This window comes from Ambystoma mexicanum, chromosome 6p (assembly GCF_040938575.1).
Source record: "Ambystoma mexicanum isolate Mex_15411 chromosome 6p, UKY_AmexF1_1, whole genome shotgun sequence".
Classification (NCBI taxonomy): Eukaryota; Metazoa; Chordata; class Amphibia; order Caudata; family Ambystomatidae; genus Ambystoma; species Ambystoma mexicanum.
Window position 1 is genome coordinate 573,075,408 of NC_090935.1, and position 19,893 is coordinate 573,095,300.

Below are 19,893 nucleotides of genomic sequence, written 5' to 3' on the forward strand. Positions count from 1 at the left end.
CCACAGTATCCTAAGACAGCTGCAGGGCATTCTGAGAGCCTGATCTGGGCCCCAGGCCAGTGATTGCTCACCGCCCCACATATTTTGCCCCAACTCTTGATCAGCAACTCCCAATTTACAAGTGGGAATTTAGTAAAACACTCACTGATTAACCAATGGGGGAGTAAAACCTTATGTTGACTCTCTAGGAGCTTGTGATAGTTTTGTTCTTCAGTTTACAGCAGCTTTTTCGAATTAATGTATGTGACATTAATGTATGTGTGTATATTTGTAGGTAGAATAAACACAACTCTTTATTATTTCAGGGTGGTGTATTATTACTCGTGTTAGCATTATGCTGCAATGTTGGGTTCCATGCTGCGTCCAGGAAGCTGTCGTTGGATATTGGAGGAGCCAAGCGTCTCCAAGCTCTGTCACACACTGTTTCTGTTGTAATACTGTCCCCATGGGTCATTGTCCTCTCTGCAACGACTGAGGTAACTGCATACTGTTGTGTGTACATTGTATTGTCTCGCTAATGTGTTTTGGTGAAATATGCACATCTGCCATGCTCTTGGAATCCTCGTTAAGAAGCAGAATTATGATTCTATTAATGGACTGATACGACTGATCTAAATAGTTGTTCATATGTCATGATAATATCTGACAGTCATTTTTTGTTTTCCTTATGTAGAAATAACTTAATAAGAATTACTTTTCGGAGACCGCATTTATGGTGCATTTGTATTTCACAGGTGGGGGGGTGATGCCAAAGCCATCAGTGTCTATTTGGATTCAAACGTGGTGGTCTTGATCTACCACTACCTTTCTATGTATAATCTGCATAAAGAAGGAAGCTCTCTGAAATGCCCTTAAGATTACAGATGTGGCACTATGCAAACGCCTGTAATGTGCAATAGCAAGTGAAATTGGATGATGTAGAGATGCCCTTTTCGCTTTGCCACACTCCAACCCCCAAGCATCTGCCTGGTCCCAGCACCCAAGCCCTTCTTACTTTCTCTGGCAGTTGCGCTCTCACTCCTGAGGCTTGCTCAGTATTGGTGCTTTGCCAGTACTCCTGGATCCGGTTGGGGGATCTAGAGTTACTGAGCCACCAAGGCACTTGGCCAAAGTGTAGATCTTGAATACAGAAACGCCTTGTTTTCTGAAACAAATTATTTCATAATATACATATCTAGTTAATTTAATCCTGCCCACCCCCAGCTGTAATCAAATCATAGGAAAAACGGACAGTGGGATGAAGAGCTGTAATCCAGCAGTTTTGGAACCAGGGAAACCGAAAAGCAGGGGTGAACAAATGAGTGGGCCAAGAGGGGTGTGTGAGAAGAAGCCCAGGAAGGGCTAGAGTGAAGAACTACCTAAACCACGGTGACCATCCCCATGCTCCGCACTGGGCTGAGAAAGCAAATGCTGCGCACTGGACTGAGAAAGCAAAAAGCCAGCGAAGGGCTGACCTAAAAATACCCCACGAGGGGGTGAAAGCAACCGGAGAAGAGGATGGCCCAAGAAGTCGAATAGCCACAAAGGGCGAGACAGAGTACTCCACAAGTGGGTGGTTACTATCCAGTAGACCTTCAGCCTGGAGGGCAAGATAGCCCACACTGGGCAAAAAGACACTAGAAATAACACACAAATGGTAAAAAATAAAATTGCTGCCACCAGCTTGTCTTTTGACACGTATAAATGTAACCAAAAATTCCAAGTCTATAAGACGAGAGTGATACGCATGTATCCCTGTTGCACTTCATTATAAGCTGCTGTGTGCAATGTAAAAAAGTTACAAAATTGTTGAAAGTCAAAAGGGACCCCTAGTTTCACAGTGGGACAGACACCCATAAGTATAGATGAAAGGGAACTTCGATTTTGGAGTTAATGTAGTAACTACATAGAGTACATTTTACTAACAGCTGTTGCCAGCACTCGCACTCCAGCATTGAAGATAAAAGTGCCCTACTGAGGCCTTGACACTGCAGGGAAACAAAATGACTACCAGTATTTTACACAGTGCTCCCTTATCCCAGAGGGAGCAAATTGTTGGAATATTCTCCTTGCCCACAAACCCTCAGAGGGCTAATGGTCCCAGTGCTCACATGTAATACGTGGTACGGAAGAGTCAATTTCCACTCTGTATCCAAGAGGACACTGATGCCTTTTGCTGGTTGTGCAGGTCCAGTGTGGCTAGCCTAAGAAAATAAAGGGATTGCTGCCTATTCACATCACGCTTCCCGGTGTATGGAGTGCCGCGCCAGCTGTTGCCGGTCACATCTCTGTCCTTCGCTGCTCGCCTGCATATGATGTGTTTTTTGCAGTTGGAAAAAAAGACTTCCTTTGCTATCTGCAGTTATCCCAAATCCAGAGTGTTAGCACTGCATGCAAGTCCACCTCTGTCTGTGGAGACTGGCCTTACGTGCCCTTGTTCAGTTCTCCAATAATAGTTGCTGGGGTGTCACTTCCCACTCTAACGCTTTTGTACAGGAGGGAAGAGGAATGGAAATAAAGAGCAGTGGAGCAACAGTGACTTGCTGCTCTGGGTCGTCTCTCCACACTCAGGAATATATATACACACTGTCAAAGATGGTGTAATAATTTGCAAATACTCTGGGAAATTCCAAGGGTTTTTATTTTAGCACAGTGTTAGATCATTACAGTTCAATGAATGTCTTTCAGAATAGGGATTGGCAGATGTTTCAGTCTCAGGCAGAGGCTGGAAAGGGGCTTTGGGAGTGGAGCTAGGGTTGTCCCTTTCCCGGCCCCCTTGTGAAGCCCACCGCAGCCCATGTGCCCATAATCCTGGTTAGTGCTATCTAATGGTAACCCCTACTATCTAATAGCTGGCTTCGACTAATGATGTTTTCCCTAGGTGTCCGCTATCTACGTCCCTACTATCTAATGGGGCGGTTAGGGGTTGTGCCTTACAGTTACTCAGTAAGATTCACCTGGTTCCAGTCACATCTACAGTTGCGTTGCCTTTCTTCGCTATCTGCCTCCTCTTCTCAGCTCCTCTCCACCAACCAACAGATCCCTCCGATGTTTTACTCTGCCTTCCTCCAACATTTGACGTTAATTCATCTTCCTCATCCCACTCTACTACTCCCACTCCTCCTCCTACACTGCTTTTCTTCCCACTCTACAGCTACAATCTATTATTCCTTTTCAACTAGTACTACCACCCACACTCCTGCTACGCCTCTTCTCACTACTACCACTCCTCTCTTCCCACTACTACCTCTACTCTTCTCCCACTAATACCACGTCTCGCGTTGCACTACTACCTCAGCCACCCTCCTTTCACTCCATAACATTTGCCTCACAGTCACTCATTATATAGTCCTCCCTTCAGTACATGCTACATATACACGCACTCACACTCTGCAGATCACTTTTCACTCTTAACTAACTCCTCGCCTTGTCTAACAAAACGTCTCCACGAGCCACCATTTCCTTCTTCCTCCTGCTGGTCTCTTGGTCCATCTCCACTGCTGACCTCACCCAAATAATCCACAATGTTCCCTTCCTGTTCCCTGCTTAAAACTGCATTCCCTGCTTTTAGTTGCCCACTGGTCCTTAGCCAATCTGCTGTCTTATCCCCCCTTCCAGGGCATGTATGTGTACGGCAAACCTTCATAAGGGCTCTTAAATTTTTATACCCGCCCATTATTCCTGCTAGCAGCAATGTAGTTCCTGTGGCAAAGTTTGTTTGTTTGACCATAGTAAGTTCAGGGGGATCTTCCCCTTGTCATTCTCTGGTGGTCTAGGGTTGGTATGCCTTGAGCATTGCTGCTTAGGTGTTTCAGGTCCTTCACGCCGGTGGATCTGCGCTGTTGCATGGCACTGCTGGGTGTTTGTTCCTCACATGGCTGTGTTCTCATTTCCTCGGCCACATATGGTTCTTCTTGTGCTGGGGCTTTGCTTTGGCAGACATCTGCAGCAAATGTTCCTGGTGCTGTTGGGAGTCAGGAACATTCTTGATATTGTTGTGCATCTGTAGAGAGAAACAAAGACTGGCAAATCTCTGCACACTGGGATATGGAAAAAGTGAAGGTTCTGCCTTCATGCATGCAGGCACATAGGGAAGGGATAAGGACTTGGCCCCCTTCAGCTGCCCCCTTCCTCTTTGGGGGTTTAGAGCCTGCACTGAATTTTCACTTTGTATGCCCCCACCCTCAGATGAGGAGACCCGACCCCTCCTTGACAGGGCCGGGTTACTGGTGCTGTCACAAAATAAAAAATGAAACTGGGAAGGAGCATGTCTGCGTGCAGCCATACACACTGTTAGGGAGTTGTACAAATGTCCACCTTGGGTAGGACTTGAGAAGACTTGCACTTGGAACACAGGGCTCCAACTCTTAGTATAAGGCTGAACCACACATGTTTTGTTCGTAGCAATGAGCAGCCACCTAACGGGGGAGGAAGGGCTGTAGGGAGGTACAAAGAACTTTGAGTATACACATAGACCAAAGAAACACTAACACACTAAAAGTTATATAAAAATAATGGTTTATTTGATATATACACTAAGGTAAAGGTGATTCTTCAGAAAGGTTAGTACTATAACACACAATGAGTAACTAATGCAATCTTTACAGTATGTAAATACATTTTATAATACTTGTAGAATGGCACTATGCAAGTCAAAAGGTAAGTAAAATACTTTGTAATAATTATTCCCGGTAAGAATGAATGGGACACAACCAACATAAAGCAGGTAAATACATTTTCAACTTTCTTTCTTTTTCTTTTATTTGTATATGGTTACAAAGAATGTTTACAATATAAAAAATTAAAAATGAAGAATTATTACCATTCAGTCCCTTATTTCTAAAACAATTAACACATAATGTCGAAAGAGAAAAAATAAAAAAGTACAATATACAAACAATTGTTGACTTAACTGATCGAAAATTAACCCAATCTAGCCCCAAATTGAACAAAAACTACAAAAGAGAGAGAGGATGGAGATGCCAGAGTAACCAGAGAGGAACGATAATTTATCTTTAGACAAAAATATGAATCCTTTCCAACACCTGTATCACTTTTATTGTCAAACCAGGCTCTTGTCCTGAAATCAACCTCTCCCAGAACAAATATGTAAGGAACCCCTCCAATTTATCCACACCTCTTTTGAATAAAGCTGCTCTTACAGACCAGGTGCCCTCACACTCCATTAGAAGATGTTTTACTGTCGGCTTCTCAGGATTTCCACATACTGAACATAATTTCTGGGCAGCCTCCCCCTCCGCCCATTTTGAAAGAATTTATCCAGTGCACGTGATGTTTAAACAAAGTCTGAGAAAGTTTTGTCTGGCTCTCCAATCGGGGAACTTCTCAAGGTATCTTGGAACACACCCCAATTTTTTTCTAACAGCAAAGATGAGTTAGCTCGGGCAGCACCCCGCATAGCTTCAATTGTTTTAATCCAATCCATCCGTTCTATTGCTTTTTTTGACTTCAGGGGATTGGAAACCAGAGTCTCCAGATCTGTATCAGATCTCACTAGAATTTCACTAACCCTCGAATTCAGGTCAGTTAATATCGCTGATTTAGAGTGTTCGAGGTGGTCTTTAATATCTGCATATAAAGTGTGGGGTTTAGAAGTCTTAATTGCTCGAAGAAGGGAGACCATCCTTCAGTACGCCAATGATCCCAGTGATTTAAGCCTTAATTCAGATCTTAAGCATACGGTAGAGAGGCCTTGCCGGAGACTAAGGGCCTTCTTCCATATTAAATCCTACCATTTTCGCCAGTTTGTCTTCCAGAGTAAAGGTTTAGACTCCAGACCATACAGAACTACTGAACTGACTTTGGCCACATAAAATTTTATAAGGGGGGGTTATAGAGAATTTACAGTATTTTGTGTAAACATTTTTCATTTGGGAAATCAGCCACATGATCGTACCATCTACTTCTGATTCAACCTTCTCTATCAATGGTGATGCATACATTACATACCCCAAATAAACCACCTCTTCCATTTTTAGAATTATTTGACCTTTCTAGTTATGAGTGTCTCAGGGTCAGATTGGAGGGCAGGACAGGTACGGCACAAGCTGTAGAAAGTCAGTAGTTCCTGAGGAGACTTATGTAAAGTAAGTAAAGCTTTTCTGTCATAAAATGGGTTCAGGGACTTGGGAGAAGGTTCCCTGAAGGCACACAGGCATTCGGCCTGGGCGAATGTGGATGTGCGAACTCCCAAACACACAAATCGCTAATCCAGCAACACAGGAGCAGCAGAAGAATGCTAGGTAGGTTCTACCAAGAGTCTCACAGTACCTTAGCAGCACGATGTCCCCACGATGCATCAGCAGCAGACTTGGTTGCCGGATTCTTAGTCAGGCAGACGAAAGAAGGGACACTGCAATGGATCTCACAGCAGCTGTCGAGTTTAGAGCCTCCAGGCAAAAGATTATTTGTGGTTCTGTGATTTTGGTGGCCTTTTCAAAGCACCAGTGAAGAACAGTTACTTCCCTGTTGTCCTGCTTTCTCGGTCCAGCACTCTGGTGAGGGGACTTCAAGGAGTGGAATCATGCCTCTGGAGGTCTGGACAGAGTCCACCAAAGTTTCGGGAGGGTGGATTCGATCTTCGGAAGGAGATGCACTGCACAATGGCTACAGGTCCCAGATATTGGCGGTTTGCAGCCGGTGAAGGCAGCAGCTCGTCGTGAGATGGCTCAAGATGCAGGTCGTCTTGAGACTGATTGGACTCGCCACTCTAAGAGAGTCATCGTTTTCTGGGCTCTCCTGATGCTTGGAAGAAGGGGTCGAATAGCAGCGATGACTCAGAAGGCATCTCCGGTCATCTGGAAGTGGCTGCATGCATCTCTTAGATCTTCCTCCTCGTTGATTCTTCAGTTCTAGTGGTCCGCTTGTCTTAGCCTCAGGATCCATGCCTCTTATGCAGGAACCCAGCCAATCAGCACCCATGCACCATTCAAACTGTAGGTGGGGTCTGTCCTTTCAGGACAGCCAGCCTCCCAGTTGAAACTGGTTGTAGGCGGGCACAGCAGAAGACAAAGAACAGCAGAGGTTGAGTCCTCCCCTATTTCCTGTCCTCATAGACACATAGCGCCTTGCCTCATAGACACAAAGCGCCTTGGCGGACTGCACAAAGGGATCCCGCCAAAAAAGTCAAACCAACAACTCCCCCACCCTGCATGGCAGAAGAAGGACCAAGAAAGGACAAGCCATCTTGAACTGGTGAAATAAGAACCCTGTCCCTAATTTGTGTCAATGGTGCCCCTTCTGTGCACTACCGCGGCCCTGAGTACAGCGTGGGAGTGAAAATTGCACAAAAGTTGGTAGGATAAAACCACTGCCACCACCCATTCAGATTATCTTGTCACTGTCACCAAAACGTTAGGTAGGGGTGGGGTGTGCTGATATTACAATAGAAAAGATAGGAAGGATGCTAAATATCCCACTGCCTTTGGGAACATGTGTTCTCACAAGGAGAGTAACAGAAAATAAAAAGGGAAGCCCAAAGGGCTCCCATCAACACTGCAGACTGCTGTGGGCTGCAAAAGTCAATAGGACCTCATCATGAGTCGGGCCTCAGCCCTTGCATGCGGCGCTAATCCTATTACCGGCACGTTTAAGGGTTGGCCCAATTGGAAGTTGGGCAGTTGGAGTTTTACCTCCAGCAAAAAGCTGGAGGTAAAAATGTCCACTTACCGCCCAATGGGGAATGGGGATTTAAACACCTTCCCGCGCAAATCGGGATCCTGCGCAAATAGGGTTGGGCGGTATTCCAGTGCAATTAGCACAGAGATACCGGCCAACTCCTGATAGAGCCCAAAGACAGATGCCACAAAACTTGGAGGAAAACATGACTCCAAGAAAAAGGTATAACAAGAAATATAAAAGGATCCCAAAGATAGGGTAAAAGAATGAGTGAGTGTAGAAACATGTTCCCACTCGCTCAGGAGAACTGAAAGAAAATCCAGTAGTCCAGCAAAAAGTGCTGGGGTATTCACATGCAAAGGGGATTTCACATAAAAATGAAAATCTACCTAACACACACACACTCTAAAAAGAAATCTATGTAAAATACTGAATCCTGCAAGGTGCCTCCCGGGGCCCCGAAAAACAAAGGAAACCACTCCCAATCTGATGGGAAGCGCTCTACAAGTGAGCAAATATATTTTGCCCCTATGTTTAACTAAGGCCAAGATTGAAACTGTTAAATCGAGTTTGGAAAACCGTGTTTTTCCATTGCAACAGAGGAAGTACCTTCTGTAATCTGGTCAACCACAGGGCTTTTAATTGTTATAGGGCTTTTCATTGTTCTACTGTCCAGATCCTGAAAATGAATGCAATATTTGGCACTAAGGCCTGGGCCGTTGCACCAACCATCACCAGCCAACCAAATCCTTTTTACCAGCAAGTGCATTGGCCACTGCTGCCTGTTCTTGTCGCCATCCTTCATCTTTTGCAGGGAATATGTATTTCCTTTGGTATTTATAGTAAGAGTTCTTCCACCTTTAACATTCACAAGTTATTTTAGTCAAGGTTGACCCACTTAACAATATTCATGTTAGGAAAGATTTCTCTTTTAGCAACTTTCCCTCCATAGTTCTATGGACCCCCAAACGTCTTTGCTTTTGTTTTTTAACCTACCCTAACTTTATACAGGGCCTGCCTTTTTGCTCATTTTGTTATGGGGAAACTGATCAGTCCTTCAGACTATCAGTACTGGGAAACTGTTTCCCTTTTGACTTTTATACTTTTGTAACTTTTTAACTTGGCATAAAGAATCTTACCATGCAGTGCCCTGGGGATAATTTTGTACCACCCTAGCATTTTACACTTAGGATTTTTGCCCAGCTTCATATATGCCCTAAAGACAGGCTGGTGGCAGCAATTATATGTTTACCACTTATGTGTTCTTTCTAATGTGTGCATTTTCGTTTACCCCATATGGCTACTAAATGTGGCTAGTGCCCTAAAATGGCCATGCAACATGATTTTCGTTTGTTATTTGGCCATATTTATGTTTGGCCTTCTTTCTGCCTTGCCAGGTCAGGAAATCCCAAACAATGCCATGCAATTGCCTGGGAAAGCTGCAGCTTTCGCTGGCTAGTGTTGCCTTTGTGTGTGTGTGGCTCAGGAGTGGGGTGGGACTGTCTGGTCCCACTCTACATCCATGGTGTCGGTGAGCTCAGGTGTAGGGCATGCGTGACACCAATAGTTTCCCCGATTGGACAACTGCTGGCTGTTTGAACAGTGCAGGTGCTTCCCATTTGTGGGCTTGTACTTTCTTCCATGTTGGACTTTTGCAGCCATTTCTTCAGATCTGCGTTGGAGCCAAGAATCCTATTTCGAAGAATGGTGGACTGAAGAAGACTCCTGAAGAGGCCCTGCATCCTTCCTTGCATGTGGCCCAGTGAAGGATTGTTGGTTTACCTAATCTACGAATGCCCTGTGCGGTGCTTCAAACTCTGTACTGGTGGGACCAACCATTCCCAACGTGTTTGCAAGGATCCAGCCGTCCTGAGCCTTTGGAATTGTCTCTGGACCACTCAGTTGACTGACCAGCTCTCCAGTGGGCTACCTCGCTAGAACCGTCGCGGTTCTGCATTTGCAGCCCGAACTATGGTGGTCGCCAGCTTGTGGTGCAAGTTGCTTTCCTGATGAATTTTGTCTCCCAGCTTCAAGGGATTCTGCTCTGGAAGGTCTTCTTCAAGCCTGCTGTTGTCTGTGTGCAGTGGTCATTGCTTGAACTTCCTCCCCCGTCCTGTGAAGTGTCCTGAAGACATCTGCATCAGTGCTTTCTGCACTCTTCTCCTGGTCCCGACTAGAAGAATCATTGCACCTGTAGCTCCTGGGAACCTCTCACCAGAATCAACCTCCAGCAACCCCCCACCCCGCAACCCTCCTAGTCGTACCATCTAGTCCTCTGGGAAAACTGGAGTCAGGGGGGGTAAAGAAACGCAAAGCATTTGTCTCCTTCGTCCTCTATGGGATTAAATTGAGAACAGGTCTTGTTCCATTCCACTGCTTTTTATTTGTCGCACCCGAACAGTGAAACCTGAAAGCTGAGAACACATTTTTACTTGCCAGTAAATTTTCTGCATCTCTTCTCTTGAACAATCACCAAAACAAGTACTTCACTTGCATAAGATACTTTCTGGGAGGAAGCATTGTTGATTTTCATACCCTTCATAGGGATTGGATTTGAGAAGAGAGAGGGCTTATTTCTTATGAAACTATAATTGGATTGGGTTTAATTGAACCGTGATCTGCCTGCTTATACTGAGGTAAACAGTCTGTAGGAGATCCATTTATGGGCATCACACATGGCATGTGAATCAACTTTGCGAAACTAACCCAGGACTGCCTACTACTGATTTATTTTACGGGAACACGCCTATGTGATTGCACCATAGCAGATGCCAATGCGCACTTAACGGTCATAATCCAGAACTGATTATTGAGGCCCGGAATACGACTTAGGTCGAAACACATGTCGGCTGACCTTTATGAGAACAAAATCACTTACAGATGACTTACCTGATGAGATTGAATTGATTCCATATTAACAGACTGTTTACCTCCGTATAAGCGGGCAATGCGCGGTTCACCTAAACCCAATCCAATTATAGTTTCATTTTTTCAAGGTCTTTGTGGGTGGACCTTGTGGGATTGGTGACGCCGCTCGCCAGCGCCCATTATTTTTGTGGTCATGGCGCAATCTCAAGGACTCAAACCCATACACATCTCTTATGACTTGGTTGCATCCTACTGCATCACTTACCTTCTTATATTGATTTAAGTAATTGAAGGCATTTTTAGAACCTACGGGGGCTGTATACATGTTTATTATTGAGTATTGTGCAATATCGATATCATCAGCTTGTTTTCTTTTTTTTATTATATTTAAGGCCTAGAGTAAATATAGTATTTTTATACATTCCTGTCTAAATTGAATTATTGTGTGCTTCACTGTGAGGACTCCTTGTTGACCCCTGACCCCACACACTCTCTTAGGAATAGCCTTGACTGCTCTCCATTGCTACCTTGATTGGGTTTTGGCTGATGTGACAAATCAAGGGAATTGGTCCCTTCTCACCAAAGGGGAGCCCCCATGTGAGACTAGGGCGGTGAGCCCACTCGGCAACACGCTCCCTAGGGGTCGAGGCAAGTGAGAGCTCACCGGGAGAGACTCCCACTTAAAGGACAAGGACTCTTGTTTCTGTGAGAAACTCCCTAAAGCTGTGCATACCGTAGCCTACATTGGATGCTCTAAAATACCAGAGACTTTTAAACAACAGGACTGGGGTGAAGAAACACTAAATAGATATAATTCTCCCATAGAAAAAGAACATGTCTCGAAGTATCCAGTCCACTGGGACAAGTATGTTGAATAGCGTGTACTCGACGACCAACGGGGAGAGAGAGGAATGCTAAGCAGGCGAGGGAAGGTCGAGCTGCATAACACTTGGAGAAGGCAGAAGGAGTCTGCGCGTTTCAAACTCTCACTATACTGAGCAGGGGTACGCCACAGCCACGGCAAATCCACAGTCTGAGAAGCCAAAAGGGCAGGAGCGCAGAGAGCAGCGGTGGCATGACCATGAAGTATTTGTGGCGGATAGCCGGTCCACAAACCATTGCCGAAACCACAGCAAACATACAGCAGCAGGGTGTCCGTTCACTCAGTGGAACACAGAGATGCCACAAGGAGAAAGGAAAACCTGAGGAAGAAATTCTAGACGAAAATAAACTGATGTTGGCACAGAGCAAGAGAGAAACTCCCGGAGAAGTCCTCCTTATCGGGAGGCTCAGAGGCAATCCTTATACTGTGCAAGCAACCCACCCAGTGAAGGTTGTGTAAAAGTTAAATCTGAAACTGATGAGCTTAATGTGTTGTGATAAGAGAAAGAATTATTGAAAATCTGAATACTGAGAGAAAAGAACAGTGGATAATCACACCCTGGGGAAAGGGGAAATCAACTCTAGATTCTGTGCAAGAAGAACAGAACATATCTTACAAGAGAGTGAACATGATGCGCCAGAGTTCAAAGGAACTATTCAGCTGAACAATCTACTAAATCAAGTAGGCCAGACAAGCTGAACTAAAATTGGCCAGGTGGGAAAGCCTACCAGAGAAATGGGATTTTCCAAGGATACACTGAAACCACTAACCAGGAATACAGATCTTCTCCAGCATGGGGTCTGGCATGGATTCACATGCTCATGAATATTCCCCGTCGTCAGGCTGGGAATCCTCGGTAAAGAAAAAACCAGTATCAGTTTCGTTTCTGATCTGTCTTTCGTAGTAGTAACCAATCACTGGTCTCTGCGTCATACTGACCACAGCCAATGACTGCCCTCTACCTAAGCACCGCCTCTGGCAGCCATCTTCAGATTTTTACCGCATGTTCATGTGTTGGGATCCCCGTGCTATTGCTCTCGAGCGGTAGTGCTTTTTTTCACGTTTTTTGCTCAAAAACTTCGTTTTTTCGGTCAAAAGAGCCTCAAGCTCCACCGACTCTCCATCCGATCAACGGGGACCCGTGTCGGATTCGTCTGCGCCCCTCAAGGGTGAAGATTTCGTCGAGCTACGCTTTGGAGGACTCCAGAAACTTCTCAGGCCCGGACATGGCCCAGGAGAAGGGAAGCTCGACGCCCGGAAAGCTGTTCAGGGTCTGCCCTGGATGCCAGCTGCAGAACGTCTTTAAGGAGGACGAACACTCCTTTTGTCTCTACTGCTTAAATGAGGACAAGACGCACGTGGAAAAGGACTGTGCGTCTTGCGGCAAGATGTCGGAGCGGACCATGAAGGACTGCCATCAACGTCTCGCCAACTGGCTGGAAGGGAAGAGCCCGTCAGGCGAGAAGAAGAGGAAGAAATCCGAGCGGTCTTCTAAGACCTTTGAGGACGCCCCGGCGACAGGGGTCCAACACAAGGCCAAGCACCGCGAGTCCGCTGGCACCGGGAGCGCCGAACGGTCGGGCTCTACGGGCGCCAGGCAGGGCGCACCCTCCCCGGCACCTTCAACTACGAGCCAACGCTCTGGGTCGGATAAGAGGAAGGGCGAGCACCCGGCGAAGCTCCTGGAGAGGCCCCGGTCGAGCTCGAAGGCCCCATCGGAGGGGGAGCGGGGCAGTGTCCCCCCCCCCCTCAAGGATAAGGCGGTGAGCGCACCTAAGGTGGTGAAGGCCTTAATCCAGCCGGCCAAGCCCTCTATCGATACTGTCGCGGCGACCCTGGCTCAGCCTGTGGAGGCTACACCAGTGGTGGCGACCTCGGGGCTCAGAGTCTCTCTGCCACCTCGGAGGGAGTCCTCTTTTGTGCCCATCGATAGGACCCCCGTGAAATCCCCGGCAGGGAAGAAAAAGGGGGGGGCAGGGCGTCGTCGTAGATTCGGCTTCAACCTCGGAGGAAGAGCTGATCGAGGTCTTAAGCCACGGCCTTAGCGTGGAAGAAGACCGGCCCGTCGGGATGGATCCCGACGCGGGTGACGACGTCGTCGAGGGTGCCGACGGGGCCACTGATCGCCCGTCGGATTCCCCTCTGCCAGCGCCGCAAGACAACTCGGCGGCCATTTTGTTGGCTATACAGTCCTTATGCACAGAGATAAGGACGAGACTACCGCTGCCGACAGAGTAACCTCTCCCGTCGGGGCATCCTGAACCGGGACCTTCTGGCGTTCCCCTCTCCACCTCCTTTTCAGCCGTCGCGCACTGTCCAGCCCTCCTCCCCGTCCACCCGAGGGGATGATACAGGGACTGACACGGCAGCGACGGGTACGGACGACGAGGTATACGACGAGGATCTACCGTCGTCACCTCCCACCAGGGCTTCTCCACCCGACGAGATTGGTTCGTTCCACTCCATGATCACCAGGGCATCAGAGCTTTTCCAACTCTGCCCTGAGGAGAAGAAAAAGGAAGGATTCCTTTATCAACGGCGCGAGGACAAGAGGAAGACGGTCCTCGCGGTGCCTCTACTGGACGACATTTGGGATGAGGGCCTCGCCCTCCTCAAGAACCCTTCCACTACGCCAGCTAGAAGGGACCGGTACGAGAAGAAGTGCCGGGTCCCGGACGCGGCCCCCCTGTGCCTCCGGGCGCAGCCTACCCCGGACTCCGTCGTCTCCGCGGCGGCCAGGAAGAAAGCAGGGGGGGGGGGTGCGGCCTCCACATCGACTTCCCCACCGGACGGCGAGGGAAAGAAATTGGACACTATGGGACGCAGGGTCATCTCGTCTGCAGCGACGACAATTAAAGCGGCCAACGCCTTGGCTATCGTGGCCCGCTACGACAGGGAGCTATGGTACAAACTGGCTCCCCTGCTGGACTTCCTACCGGACGACAAGTGGGGGGATGCCTTGGAGATCCTACAGGAAGGTGAGGTGCGTCGGACCACGCCATCACTATTGCGACGGACATCGCCGACACTGGGTTTCGCCAGTTGGGCAACGGCATGTGCCTTAGGCGGCGTGGATGGCTCAAGGCTATGGACCTCCGTCAAGACGTACAGACCAGAGTCCTGGACATGCCGTTCAATGGGAACAACCTGTTTGGGAAAACAGTGGACGATTCCCTTCAGGCCATTAAAGCGGATACTGAGACGGCCCGGGCCCTTGGGGTTCTGCAGCAACGACGGACGCCCTTTCGGAGCAGCGGAGGCAAGGGCGCCTCCAAAGGTTCCGGCGGCGGTTTCTCCACCTACCGTCAAGCGGCCTGCTCGTCGTCTCAGGAGGCCTACAGAGGACGAGGCAAGTCTGGCGGACCCCGCCGTCGTCGCCAAGGAGGTCAAGGCGGCAAAGCCTCGTCGAAACAGGATTGAACCGACCGTGGGGTCGGGCCCCCACCGATGCACCCCGGTGGGAGGCCGGCTGGCGAGCTTCGTCAGCGTGTGGGAGTCCATCTCCACCGACCGTTGGGTGCTGGACGCCTTAGCCCGGGGCCACGCGCTCGAGTTTCAAAGAAGGTGCCCGCGCGTCCCCCCCGTGGCCAGAAAAGAGCTTCACGTCCCTCAGCTTCTCCTGGAGGTAAGGGCGATGCTCAGGAAGGGCGCCATCGAACTCGTCCCAAAGAGGCTTCGGGGCTCCAGAGTTTACTCGAGATACTTCCTCGTGAAGAAGAAGACGGGAGGATGGCGCCCCATCCTAGACCTGCGACGTCTGAACAAATTCATCAAGGCGCAGAAGTTCCGGATGGTCACCCTCCAGCACGTCCTGGGTCAGCTGGAGGAAGGAGACTTCCTGTCGTCGTTGGATTTGGAGGATGCCTACTTCCATATTCCCATCCTAAAGGGGCACCGAAAATTCCTCAGGTTTGTGGTCCAAGGGCGTCACTACCAGTTCAAAGCCCTCCCCTTCGGACTACGGTCGGCACCCAGGGTATTCACCAAGTGCCTTGCACCGGTGGCGGCGCAGCTGCGCCGTGAGGGGATCCACGTCTACCCCTACCTGGACGACTGGCTCATCCGGGCCAAGACGAGAGAGCTCGCCGTGGAGCACACGGCAAGGACCGTCCAACTTCTCACGGACCTGGGATTCTCCGTGAACTACGCCAAGTCCCACCTGGTACCCGCGCAAAACGCACTGTTTCTGGGAGCGAAGCTCGACACAGTGTCCCTTCGGGCCTCCCCGTCGGAGGAAAGGACCAGGTCCATCCTGGGCAAGGTACAGCGGATGTTGGCTTCCGACGCGGCCAAGGTGAGGTCCATCAAGTCCCTCCTCGGAATGATGTCTTCTTGCATCTACCTCATTCCCATGTGCAGGCTCCGCATGCGCCCGTTGCAGGAGTTCCTGGACGCGCGCTGGATCCAAACGACGGGCGGCTTCGAGGAGAGGATCACACTCGACGAGAGTTTCCGCCGCGCGGTCCGGTGGTGGGGCACCCGCGCGCATCTGACGGCGGGCATGGACTTCCAGACCCCAGACCACCAGGAGACCGTGACCACGGATGCCTCCCTGGAAGGGTGGGGAGCGCACACCGAAAATCTACACGCGAGAGGCCTTTGGCTCCCGACGGAGAAGTCCCTCCATATCAACGTCCTGGAGCTCCGTGCAGTGTTCTGGGCCCTCAGGTCCTTCCTTCCGTCCCTCAAGGGCAAGGTGGTGAGGATCTTCACCGACAACACCACCACCATGTTTTACATCCGGAAACAGGGTGGAACCAGGTTCCCAGCACTGTCCAAGGAGGCGCAGGACCTGTGGCATTGGGCCGTCGCCCAAAGGATGTTTCTGGTGCCGTTTCATCTGGCGGGGATAAAAAACACCATCGCCGACTCACTCAGCAGGGAGCTGCGCTCGTGCCACGAGTGGGAACTACGGCAGGATCTAGTGGATCGCCTCTTCCGACGGTGGGGCACACCCCAGATCGACCTGTTCGCGACGGCGACGAACTCCAAGTGCCGGAGGTTCGTCAGCAGGTTTCCCCAGGCGAGGAGCATGGGCGATGCTTTCTCGTTCCCCTGGGAGGGCCTGTTCCTCTACGCGTTCCCTCCTTTGCCACTGCTAATCCGGCTCGTCAACCAGCTCAAGAGGTCACGGTGCAGGATGATCCTCGTAGCACCTGCGTGGCCAAGGCAGATATGGTTCCCGGACCTTCTGGAGTTGTCAACGTCCCCGCCAATCAAGCTGCCAGTGGACGCGGATCTACTCTCCAGGGAAGGAGGTGCCATCCTCCACCACGACCCGAAATCGCTGAACTTGCAGGCCTGGCTCCTGCAGCGCTAGAGTTTGGAGGATACGCCATACCGGCCGATTGCAGAGAGGTTCTTGCAAAGGCCAGGGCGTCCTCGACTCTTAAATGCTACAGACACAAATGGAAGAGGTTCTCTGTCTGGTGCCACGCACAGAAGATTAACCCTCTACGGATTACGGCTCTCCAGGTACTGCCGTACCTGCTGACGCTGGCCAAAGCTGGACTGGCACACGCGTCCATCAAGATTCATCTTGCGGCGATCTCCCGATACACTAGAACCACGGGGCGGACGTCCTTGTGGTCTCATCGTCTGGTGAAAGAGTTCATGAAGGGACTGTTCAGATCGTTCCCGCCGGTGAAGGCTCCGGCCCCGGCGTGGGAGCTCAACGTGGTGCTGACCAAGCTCATGGGACCTCCGTTCGAGCCTCTGCACTCGGCCCCGTTGAAGTTTCTGTCGTGGAAAACAGCGTTTCTTGTGGCCATCACCTCCGCACGACGGGTGGGAGAGATCCAGGCCCTTTCCTGCAAGGCCCCGTACTTGACTTTTCACGACACGAGGGTAGTGCTCAGGACGCATCCCTCCTTCATGCCCAAGGTACCGTCGGACTTCCATCTCAACGAACCCTTGGTGTTGCCTGTGTTCTTCCCGTCGCCTTCGTCGCCGGCTGAGAGGACTTTGCACTCGCTGGATGTGGCTAGAGCGCTGAAGTTCTACGTGGACCGCACAAAGTGTTTTCGGAAGACGTCACAACTCTTTGTGAACTTTGGACCTGTCAATCAGGGGAAGGCTCTCTCGAAGGCTTCCATTTCCAGATGGCTCTCCGGCTGCATCATGTACTGTCATCGGTTGGCAAACCGACCGCTGCCTGGCCGTCCGAGAGCCCATTCCACCAGAGCGATCGCAGCTACCACGGCGTTCCTTTCTGGTGTGCCCCTGCTGGACATATGTAGGGCTGCTACGTGGAGGTCGACGCACACCTTCACGAAATTCTACTGCGTCGATCGGGATTCCAGGGAGGAGTCCAGGGTCGGCCAAGCAGTGCTGCGCAACCTGTTCGTCTGAGGTGAGCCTGGTGAGGAGGTAAGATGCTTAATGTTGAGTTTGATGTGATGCTTAATGTTGAGCCTTTGCCACCTCCCGTGGTTGTGCATGTGTGTACTGCTATGTATTCTTTATTCATGAGCATGTGAATCCATCCCAGACCCCATGCTGGAGAAGTAACAAGTTACTTACCTGTAACTGTTGTTCTCCAGCATTGATCTGGCATGGATTCACATGCGAATCCTCCCGCCTACCCCTCTGCGGCTCTTCACTTGGTCATACTGCCACTTCACGTGCTTCCAAATCTGAAGATGGCTGCCAGAGGCGGTGCTTAGGTAGAGGGCAGTCATTGGCTGTGGTCAGTATGACGCAGAGACCAGTGATTGGTTACTACTACGAAAGACAGATCAGAAACGAAACTGATACTGTTTTTTCTTTACCGAGGATTCCCAGCCTGACGACGGGGAATATTCATGAGCATGTGAATCCATGCCAGACCAATGCTGGAGAACAACAGTTACAGGTAAGTAACTTGTTCTTTATAAAAGATCCCCGAAAAGGATTCACAAGGAGGAGGGAAAAAATAGTCCATTTGAAGACTTACAAAGACTTATCCAAGAAATCACGAGAGTCCATTTGAGGATTATGTACGGATAAAGAGTCCTGCAGACTGGTACCAGTAGTATCCTAAGGAGAAGAGTCACTCTCCTGACCTAGGTTAGTTTTCATTGTGGTAGGGTCAGTTAGGTTAGTATTGGACAGCATACGTATGCCTTTGAACATTCACGAATGACTGACGAGCACCTTAGTAACATAAGCAGGGACCACCCATAGTGATGGGGAAAGTTAGCCCATATCATTTTACTTTAATAAAATCTCTTGAAACATGTCCTCGGAGTGTCTGCGTCCTTCTTCTGACTTGCCACAATAACCTCGGAGTTCCCTGGTCACTATACCTATGGTGGCCGTCTAGAATCTGTCCACCAGACCAGATTCTAGAAATCCATCCTAACACATATGAACTAAGCACATTTCCCGCTGCAACATTATAAGAACGGGTTGAGCAGACAAAGTAAGGATGTAGTGGTGGGGTGTGGCCTCGTAGGAGCATGATGGAAGACTTGATTCTCCGTGCTCTGCAGTGCTGCACTTAAGCGAATTTGCATCGTAAGCAGCCCTTTGTTAAGCACTAAGATGGAGGCATCTGAAGTGGGACTGCTTTGTGACCAGGGGAGTTTAACAGCGGAGCTATGAGTGAGACCTCGACTAACTGGGGCGTTGGCCTGGAGCAGACGTCAGGATCTCTCACGCTTTTGTAAGGGCTGACCTCGGATCTCTGCACTCTAAAATAGCCCACCTCTTGAGGTGAATGCACGTTGTCATTAAACCAAGTTTATTTCACAACGGCCACTGGGAGAGAGGCTAGACAGCTCCTTGGAGATTGAACCAGCCTGAGGCTCCCTGAACCACAGAACAGATACAGTATTTAAACATTTCCAGAGCAGTTAACACACTCCCACATCTCCCTTGTGTTCCCTTACAAAGTCATCACCCAAAATACAAATGGGTTGGCCCTATTCAAGGAAATCTATCCCCGCAATCTCATTAGCTGCCTTCACTGTGGCACCATCTGCTTAGACATACAATGTTCATGACCTTGCAAATGCAAGCCCAACCCTCTTCTTGGGTTTCTTTCTTCAAGACGCACACAACCCTAAGATGGGCATACAGTACATTCTTGGTACCGTTTCCACTTGGTGACAGACCTGCAATGCTTAATCTGACACACATGGTTTATGTATGGACACTTTATGAGGCTGTAGAGGGCTAACAAAAGGATCCTCTTATTGGGCACAAACTCGTTTTTCCAAACACTGACACTCTGGATATTTATTCTTGGCGTCCTCTCGTGCCATTTTTTTATGCAACCACTACTTCAATCTATCTGGCCTCTGTTCCCATTCATAATCTTTTCCCTGCTAATCTATTTGACCTTCTTATAGACGTGTGGTCCTCTCTGTTCCTAGTCACCCTTTTACAGTTTTAGCCACTAATCCTAGATTGACGTTGGCAGATGCTTCTTTGGCCACTCGCTCAACAATTTCCAAGCCCAAACCTTGGGCCCATGCACTTCATTCTATTTCAGCTTCAGATAACCGCTTTCATGTTGTCGCAGCTGTTCCTCTGCCAATTGA

At 49.3% G+C, this 19,893-nt stretch overlaps 1 protein-coding gene across 1 annotated transcript in view; it reads left to right on the forward strand.

Moving 5' to 3' along the window:
• SLC30A5 (solute carrier family 30 member 5) overlaps positions 1-19,893 on the forward strand; it is a 738,926-nt gene that overhangs the window by 236,135 nt on the left and 482,898 nt on the right. The window contains exon 8 of the mRNA XM_069627390.1: positions 306-476. Coding sequence (XP_069483491.1) covers positions 306-476 — 171 coding nt within the window. The remainder of the gene's footprint in view (positions 1-305; positions 477-19,893) is intronic.